This window comes from Neomonachus schauinslandi, chromosome 14 (assembly GCF_002201575.2).
Source record: "Neomonachus schauinslandi chromosome 14, ASM220157v2, whole genome shotgun sequence".
Taxonomy (NCBI): domain Eukaryota; kingdom Metazoa; phylum Chordata; class Mammalia; order Carnivora; family Phocidae; genus Neomonachus; species Neomonachus schauinslandi.
This window is the reverse complement of record NC_058416.1, coordinates 83,985,479-83,994,561: the sequence shown is the minus strand read 5'-3', so window position 1 is coordinate 83,994,561 and position 9,083 is coordinate 83,985,479. Positions and strand designations below refer to the sequence as shown.

At 49.6% G+C, this 9,083-nt stretch overlaps 1 protein-coding gene across 1 annotated transcript in view; it reads left to right on the top strand.

Annotated features, from left to right (window-relative positions):
- Positions 1-4,362: 4,362 nt before the first annotated feature.
- The window catches only part of CCDC63 (coiled-coil domain containing 63), a 31,387-nt gene continuing 26,666 nt past the window's right edge, over positions 4,363-9,083 (top strand). The window contains exons 1-2 of the mRNA XM_021698655.1: positions 4,363-4,436; positions 7,299-7,488. Coding sequence (XP_021554330.1) covers positions 4,378-4,436; positions 7,299-7,488 — 249 coding nt within the window. The 5' untranslated portion in view covers positions 4,363-4,377. The remainder of the gene's footprint in view (positions 4,437-7,298; positions 7,489-9,083) is intronic.

Genomic DNA, 9,083 nt, shown 5'->3' with positions numbered 1-9,083 from the left:
ATGCCAGCGATGTGGGAGCACCTGAGGTGACAGCTGCGTGGCGCTGTGAGGGGCTGTTACTGAGTATCGTGAGGGGCGCTACTCCGGAAAGGCGCCGCTGAGAGGTGTGTCGCTCCCCCACCCTCCGCCTTCTCGCCTTCGCTTGGGTCCTCTTCCAGCGCCTTCCAGGGGAGAACGCCCGTCTGTGCGGGTCACAAAGGCGCCCGTTCCAGGGGTCCGAGAACTCCCAGACGCGGGGCTGGGGGTGGGTGCAGCGGGGCCGCTCAGCAAGCCCTCGTCTTGGTGCGGTCGGACCCGCAGCGGAGGTCGGACCCGCAGCGGGGGCTGGCGGCCCCCGGTAAGTTTCACGCCCTGGCGGCCGCGCTTGCCGCGCCACAGCTCCCCCTGCTGGTGGCGGCCCCTCGCCCATTTCCTTTAAGCTGCCTTAAACCTGGAAAATATCATAAGCCCCCTCAATTAAACACAAATAAATTACAATGTGTAAAATAACTTCAAAAAGTACAACAAACTTCCATTTCACCCCCAAAAGATCCCATTTTTAAAAAAGATTTTATTTATTCATTTAATTGACAGAGAGACAGCGAGAGAGGGAACACAAGCAGAGGGAGTGGGAGAGGGAGAAGCAGGCTTCCCGCTGAGCAGGGAGCCCGAAGCGGGACTCGATCCCCGGACTCCAGGATCATGACCTGAGTCGAAGGCAGTCGCTTAACCAACTGAGCCACCCAGGTGCCCCCAAAAGATCCCATTTTAAAAAATAATGTTTTGTGTTTCTGTACCCCTACTTGGCTAGCACCCCAAGGATATCTTTAACTTATTACCAGGTTAGGCAGCCTTGGTTCAGGTTTTACAGGCTCCTCTCTCAGACCTGGCATTTTATAACCCACGTAGTCGTGAGTCTGGCTTTTCCTTTAATGGCAGATTGTGAACATTCAGCAGCAGAGGAGGAACCTGCCTCCCTACCCCAGCTAATTAAATGTTAGTTGGTAAAGGTGATCTCTTCATTCATTCAAACACTATTTGCTAAGAGCTTATCCTATGCCCCAGACTATAGAGATACTGTAGCGGATGGACGGAGGCCCAGGGCACCGGAGGGCATTGCCTGAGGGCAGGCTTTGAGTTTCAGCTCTGGAATTGCAAACTCAAATTCCTACTAGCTCCAGGCAGTTGCAGGGAATGTGGGAATTGGAGAGAGGAGTTAGGTAGGCACTAGGGAGCAGGGAAGTCTGTAGCCAGGAGAGTCAGTACATTGCCCACATTCACATTTTAAAACACTGATTGATAAACAGGATGGAAGGTAGGTTGAACCTGTCCGTAGGCGTCAAGTTTGAAACCCTGGAATGAGAAGGCAGCGAGCCAGGGGCCAGGATACTGGTGGGGCTCTGAAGGCCCAGCTGTGAGAATGGGGGTGAATCTCTCTGTAGGGAACAGAATGAGCCCAGCCCAGTGGGCACAGACAGAGAAAGGCCTATGTTGGTGTCTGGAAGCTGGAGAGAGCCCAGGGGGAGACTGGCTCTGTGTGTGTGAGTGGTATCAGCAAAAATGTGGGAAGTTGATGGTGCCTCCAGCTCCTGGGGAAAAACACAAAACACAAAAACACAACCAAATAACTCAAGGGCAAGATAAACTGATACTTGACAATCCTGATTCACAAACAAGGTAGATTCATCAAACACCTGTTATGTGCTAGGCAGTGTGCTAAGAGCTTTATAAACATTAGTTTATGCTAAGAGGTGGGTGTGAGTATCCCCATTCTACAGATGAGGAGGCTGAGGCTCAGAGAGGTAGAATCACACCATCAGTGATGGTCAGGTTTACTTGAGTCCTGCTTTTAGAGAGGTATAAGGGGTATCACAGATCCACGGAGGTCCAGAAGAGCCCTTGAACATAGAAAAGCTCCTGGGCAATATGAAATTAGAGCTGCATAAAACTCCCGAGTAGAAAGAGGTCCCAAAGTGAGTATCTTTTACCTAAACCTTATCAGTCAAGTAAATCCTGCTACAGCCTGTATCCCCACCTTGAGCTCTCTTACACACTGACCTTATTACTTTCTTGCTTTTAAGGAAAATCCAGACTTTTCCAGACTTCTTTGCCATTCACTTCCCACTGGATGCTGCCACCTACCCTAGATCACACACCATTCTCTGAATACTCCTTTCATCCACTTGCCTCTCAGCCTTTGCCCAGGCAGTTCTCTCTACCCAGAATTCTACCCACTTTTCTTCTCTGCTTGTTGAACTCCTATTCATCCTTCAAAACCCAAATTAAAATTTACCTCCTTCTTTTCCACTATTTTACCCTGGACAGAATTCATACCACCTTGAAGGCTGACTTACCACTGCGTTCCCTAAAGTGTTTAGCACTCAGTAGGGGCTTAGTCTGTGTGCTAAATGGATCTAAGCACTTCGGGCATGAGAACTCATTTGGTTACAAGTGATAGAAAACTCCTCTCAGATTGTTCTAAGAGAATATGTTGATTCATGTAACTGGACATGACCCAGAGGTATCTTCAGGCTTGGTTAAGCCCAGAGGTTTGGATGATGTCCCCAAGTTTCAGTCTCTCACCATTTTGTCTTCTCCATGTTAGCTTTATTCTCAGGCTCCCTGCAGAGGCAAGAAGGTTGCCAGCCACTCCCTACCTCATTCAGTAGGCTCAAGAGCAGCAGGAAACAAAGTCCCTCTCTTCTGAGTGTTCAAGATTAAACCCCACTATTCACTCTGCTGGGACAAGTCAGGGATACGATCCCATCCCTGACAGGATCACACCGGCAGGAGTTGGGGGGTGGGGGTGGGATTATGCAGATCAGCTAGGGATCTGGCACTCTGATTGGCCCTTCCAGAGTCACATGCTCCAATCCGATAGGGAGGGGTGGGGTCAGTACCAGGGAGAAAAACCTGGCCGGGTGGTTTCCCAGAACAAATCCAGGTGTTGTGACCAGGAGCTAGAGGAATGCTGCACACTCCTCAAGCCTTCATAAACGGTTATTACCCTGGACCTTCACCAGATGAAACAACCCATACGATACCATATCATACCAGCCCGTTTACTGAGCACTTACTATGTGCCAGGTTCAGTGAGGTGCCTTAAGGCTTCCCAACCTGTGAGGTGCCTTCTAGAACTTCTCTTATTTACCAGAGGAGGAAATGAGGCCCAGAGGACGGAAGTGACTTGCCCAAGGTTAGTAAGTGGAGGAGGAGGAAATTTGTCGAGATCTGATGATTGACACAACTAATACTTTATTTTTTAAAAAAGATTTTATTTAGGGGCGCCTGGGTGGCTCAGTCGTTAAGCGTCTGCCTTCGGCTCAGATCGTGATCCCAGGGTCCTGGGATCGAGCCCCGCATCGGGCTCCCTGCTCCGCGGGAAGCCTGCTTCTCCCTCTCCCACTCCCCCTGCTTGTGTTCCCTCTCTCGCTGTGTCTCTCTCTGTCAAATAAAATCTTTTATTTTTTAAAAAAGATTTTATTTGACACAGAGAGACAAATAAAATCTTTTATTATTTTTTAAAGATTTTATTTATTTGACAGAGACAAATAAATAATAAAATCTTTTATTATTATTTTTTTAAGATTTTATTTATTTGAGGAAGAGGAAGAAGAAGAAGAAAAAGAAGAAGGCTCTTCTCACACCCGGGCAGCCATCTGCCGAGTCCTCCCCATGCGCCAAAGTGGTGGGAGGAGGAAGAGACTGAAGGTGGGGGGGGTAAGGGAGAAGGTGCCACTGGGCCCCACACTGCCAGCGGGTGGCTCACCCATTGTCTTCCGTTTGCCGCTGTGGACAGGACATTGCAGAGAGAGAGAAGAGCATTCACTGGCTTTGACCTCCCCGGTGTCTGAGCATAGCGAAAGCACAATTCCTTCAAGATGCCGATGGTAGGTATTAGCTCCTGTGTGTGGAACGCTTACTGTGGGTCAGGCACTGTGCTAGCCGCTAGGCACATACTAGCTCATCTAATCCTGACAACAAATCTATATGCACCCATTTTAGAGATGAGAGACTGGAGGCTCAGAAATGTTAAGTGATTCAGCCAAGGTCACACAGCGAGGCCGCCTTTCAGTATGCAATAATGAGGCCCAGCCTCCTCTCTACCCTGGCAACCCAGAGCAGGTTTTCCATGTAACAGATAAGCAGTTGACATCACCCAAGGGTGTTGTTCTTCCACCTCTAGCCCTGCCCCCAGACACCTTCCTGCCCTCTGCCCTTGAGCTGAAATGTAGGCTTCTCTGGTCACCTAACCCATTGCTCAATGCCTCTCCCCATCTCACCCAGTCAAAGAAGCACAGGAGAAAAAGCTCCGAAACCATCCAGGAACTTTCGGAGAAGGTCAAAGAGCAGCTGGCTGAGGTTGAGCTTCGGAAGCTGAGGCAGCAGTTCAGGAAGATGGTGGAAAGTCGGAAGTCCTTTAACTTCCGCTCCCAGCAGAAGATCTCCAACCAGCAGTAAGCGATGGCCAGAGTTTTATACTGAGTGAACTTGGAGAAAACTTTGGATTTGGTTTCATGCGGTGTGCCTTCTCATGTGGCCTCTGAGCAGGGACCCGATTCTGAACCCAATCTGGGTATCTAGGTGGGATAGCTTCAGTAGCCGGGGGTATTTATTCGCAGAATCCAGGCTGTCACCAGGACTCCAAGGGGGAGCACCACACCAAGAGGCCCCTGTGCGTGAATCAATTCCAATCCCAAACTCCCAGGAAAGGGGGAATCTGATTGGCTTAGCTTGGGTCAGGTGTCTAATCCTGGTCCTGGTCCAGTCAGCTGTGGCCAGGGGGCGGGGACTGAGCCTTAGGATACAAAATGGCTCTTGAGTGTCACTCGCATGGTTCTAGCAACCCGGGTGGGGGAGTTCCCAGAGGAGGGGAAATAATCAGGCTGTGGCTATCCCAAAAGATGTTTCCTGCTATGCGTCCTTATGGAATCTGCAAGATCAAATATTTGAAATTTGGTTGTCCTAGAAATTATGATGTGGATAGCTTTTTTAGACAATAGAAAAGTGTTCCCTGGGGTTGAATAAACAAATATCCTTAGATTCCCTCCAAAGGAATGTAATTCCTTAGCTACCTCCATAACGTTTATACAGGCAGAAACTGCCCATTATTAGAAAGAAAATCTTACTGTTTGATGTTATGTGAAGTTCAGAGGATAGGGGAAGCGGGGCGGTTCAGAGTTTTAATGGATTTAACTCCGACAGTCCATACGGGATCTTCATGTGCCTTAGAAAAAAGCACCCTTTCTCAAGACACTTTACTGCCATCTGTTGGAAACACTGTCATTACCTAGGGATTTTGTTCGAACAAGATGAAGCGTCTCCCAGGAAAGTATAGTAAGTCAAGAAATCAATGATTGCTTTTCAAGCAGACAGAGCTCCCTTGGACAGTGCAGTCCACAACCTGCACATCTGTGCGTGGCAGCCCTGATTCAGAGCCTACCCCTGGTGGGCATCAGGAAAAGCCTCCTTCCTGGTGGGTCTCTGACAGTTTTTCTCAAATCTTACCCTTCATCCTACTTTTACTCCAGTCCATTTGATCTGGTTTCACTGTGATGGACCTGAAGGGGAGGGGTGGAAAAGTGGAGATCTCAGATTCTTCAAGTGAAACACCTGTAAACAGGGGCCAGGACTGAGATGAGCTGAGTGAGTTGCCTAGCATGCAATATTTAAGGAGACACTTTTTCCTCAGTGCTTGTCCTGCACCTGTACCCCCTGAGAGTGAGGGCCTCCTTAAATTTGGGAGCACCTCACTCCCAGTCCCAGCCCAGCGGATAAGACAGACAAACCTTCCTTTTGCTTTTACTGAGTCCTCTGAACTCCTAACTCTGGTGGACTCTTGTGCTCTTTTTTTCTCTCCACCTTAACAAAGACCCCCTCCCAAGAGTGGCTTAAGAGGGGGAGAAAGGTCCCAGCTGCCAGATTTAGAAGACAAGTAGCTCTAGAATTAGGGGTACACTCCCACATGGGGCTATTTACATTTGTAGTTGATGAAAGAACATTAAAAATTCAGTTCTTCAGTTGCACTAGCCACATTTCAAGTGCTCAATAGTCTTGATGCCTGGTGGATGCTATCGGACAGTAGATAGAGAACATTCCCATAATTACAGAAATTCTACTGGACATGGGCACCTGGGGGGCTCGGTCGGTTAAGCATCTGCCTTTGGCTCAGGTTATGATCCCAGGGTCCTGGGATCTGCCCCTAAATTGGGCTCCCTGTTCAGCAGGGGGTCTCCTTCTCCTTCTCCCTCTGTGCTCTCTCTCTCCCTCACTCTCTCAAATAAATAAATCTTTTTTTTTTTTTTTTAAAGATTTTATTTATTTATTTGACAGAGAGAGACACAGCGAGAGAGGGAACACAAGCAGGGGGAGTGGGAGAGGGAGAAGCAGGCTCCCGCTGAGCAGGGAGCCCGATGCGGGACTCGATCCCAGGACTGTGGGATCATGACCTGAGCTGAAGGCAGTCGCTTAACCAACTGAGCCACCCAGGCGCCCAATAAATAAATCTTTTTAAAAAATGTGCATATGCGTGACTTGAGGATCTTGCCACAAAGCAGATTCTGATTCAATAGGTCCTGGGTTGGGGCCTGAGCTTCTGCATTTCTCCAAGCTGCCAAAGGATATGTAGTCTGCAGACTGCACTGCCCAGGGCGCTGGGTGCCCAGACTTTGCCAGAAACTCGGCCTCTGTGCCATTTCCCTTTGTTCAGTTGCCGTCTCCTGAGCCTTTTTTCTTTTCAAAAGCCCTGTTTGTCCACACTCCGACCCCTCTCCTCTCCAGAGTAGGGAGAGGGAGAGAGAGGAGACTCCTGTCAGCTGATTTAATAAATCATTAGCACCCTGCGTAGAGAAACTGGGCGAGGTTGGAGGTTACTGAGCATCTCTGTGTTGATGCGAAATTGAAAATGCCTGCCTGATGGGCTTGCTTCTCATTACCAGAGATAATTGGCTGTAAAGTCTGGAAAGAAAGTCAGCAAAATCAGACAGATGCCCGTGAACTGCTGGCAAAAGAGAGGACCTGCCCCCCGCTACCCACCCCCCCCCCCCGTCCCCCCCTCCCATCTAGGTAATGGGTTTTGACAGGCACAGCTGCAAATTGTTCCCTAGGAAGAAAAGGCCCCCTAGCGAGGGGGGGGAGCCGTGGAGTTGCAGGTGGTCAGAGTTCTGGACCTGGATCAACCCCACCCCCGGCCCCGCCCCAGCCACCTGCCGGGGTGGGTGGTACCTCTCTGTGTCTCCTTGCCGCGCTAAGGAGCCTGGAGCGGCAGAGCAAGGTAAACTCGGCGGTTCAGGGTTAATCACGCGCTGCTTTCCCCACAGCAAGGAAATCAAGGCCCTGCAGGGAGAGCAGGAAGAGATCACTCTGCTTTTGGGTCTCATCAAGTCCTCGAAGAACTTGGATCTGAATGAGAAGAACTACATGGAGCTGTGTTTCCTGCTGCAGACCAAGGACGACTATGAGGCCCTGATTAAGTCAATGAAAGTGCTGTTGGCAGAACTGGATGAGAAGGTGTGGTCCTTCCCTTAGAGGGTTAACTGGAGCGCAGGGCAAGGGGAGGAGGCGGGGTGGAATGGGGGGGAGGGGGTACCCATGATGCCTTAGGCCAGATCTGACACCCCATATTCTAAAGGTGACTGTGCTTACTCTGCCACCTTGTGACCCCTACTCTCCCAGGCCATTCCTCCGCTGTGTTTCCCCAGCACCTCCCCACTCCACTTAGAGTAAATTCCCAAACCCTTACTGTGCCAGTCAGGAGAGGTTAGGTTATGCTGCAGTAACACCCCTGCTCACCACTCAGTGGTTTAAAACAATAAAGGTTTCTTCCCCATTCATGCTGTCTCTCATGGATTGGCTGTGAGCTCTTCTATCTTCTCATCCTGAGACCAGGCTGATGGGGTATCCACCATCTTGAATATTGCCAGGTGTTGTGACAGAGACAAAGAGAGTTCTGGAAAGTCTCACACTGGCAATTGAATGCTGCAGGCTGGATGTGGCACGTCACTTCTGTCCATGACCCAGAGGCTCAAAACTGTCTACCAAATCCATGTATACCCCAACTGCCCATCCCCCAAATAGTCAACTCTATCCATCTGCAAAAGTGTCTAGGAAGTGCGTGTATCCAGAAGGCAAAGAGCTAGAGACATTTGCTGAACAGTGTTAATGGTCCTATCCCTTCCCATGGCTTGAAAGGCCCTGCATGATCTAGCCCCTGCCTGCCCCTCTGTCCTCATCCCATGTCATTCCTTCCTCAACTCATCTCAGCCAGCTGCAGAAGACTTTTTTTTTTTTCCCCAAATATGTGAAAACTGTTCTCACCTCATGTTCCCCTGATCTCTGCTTCTTGCCCTTTATGGCTCAGCCTAAATGTGACTTTCTCAGGGAGGCCTTTTCTATACCCTTTCTCCTGTTTAAAGTATATCCCCCTTGCATTAATTAATAATTGCCAAAAACAAATAGTATGCTCAGTAAGGTACCTTTGAGAAGAGTTTTATGAGGCTGTATTTACAAGGGTGTGAGCACAGAGTAGGAACATTGACGCACTGTAGGGTTAGCTGCACTGGGCAGGGCAGACACTCTGGAACCTGAAGACAGAGAGCAAACCAGGGGGAATAGATACCCCAACCTCTGTCTTCTCACCCACGGGCCCCCAGTGCAAGGGAGTCATCATGGGATCCTTCCGGATCAGCCTCTTGGGGCCCAGAGCAGGGTGGGTGGAACAGAGTGGAGAGTGAACCTCAGGGGGCAAACAAGATCTCAGCACACTCCCTTAACTCCTTTCATGACACCCCATGGCACTTCCCTCATAGCACCTCTCCTTGTGGTAATTATACTTTAACACAGGTGTCATCTGTCCATAGTCTGTCACCTCCAGGAGGGCAAGGACCATGTCTGTTTTGTTCCCCTCTCTACCCATCCTGTGCCTATCCCAGTCCCTGGCACATAGTAGGTCCTCAATAAATATTTACTGACTGAAAGAATCTGGAAATCTCATTCCATCTTTCCTCTGCTTCAAACCCTTCAGTAATTTCCTATTGTTCTTGAGATGAGGGCCAAACTCCCCAGTGTGGTTTGTTGGCTCTGCTGCCTTGTGTCCCTCCTGCCCC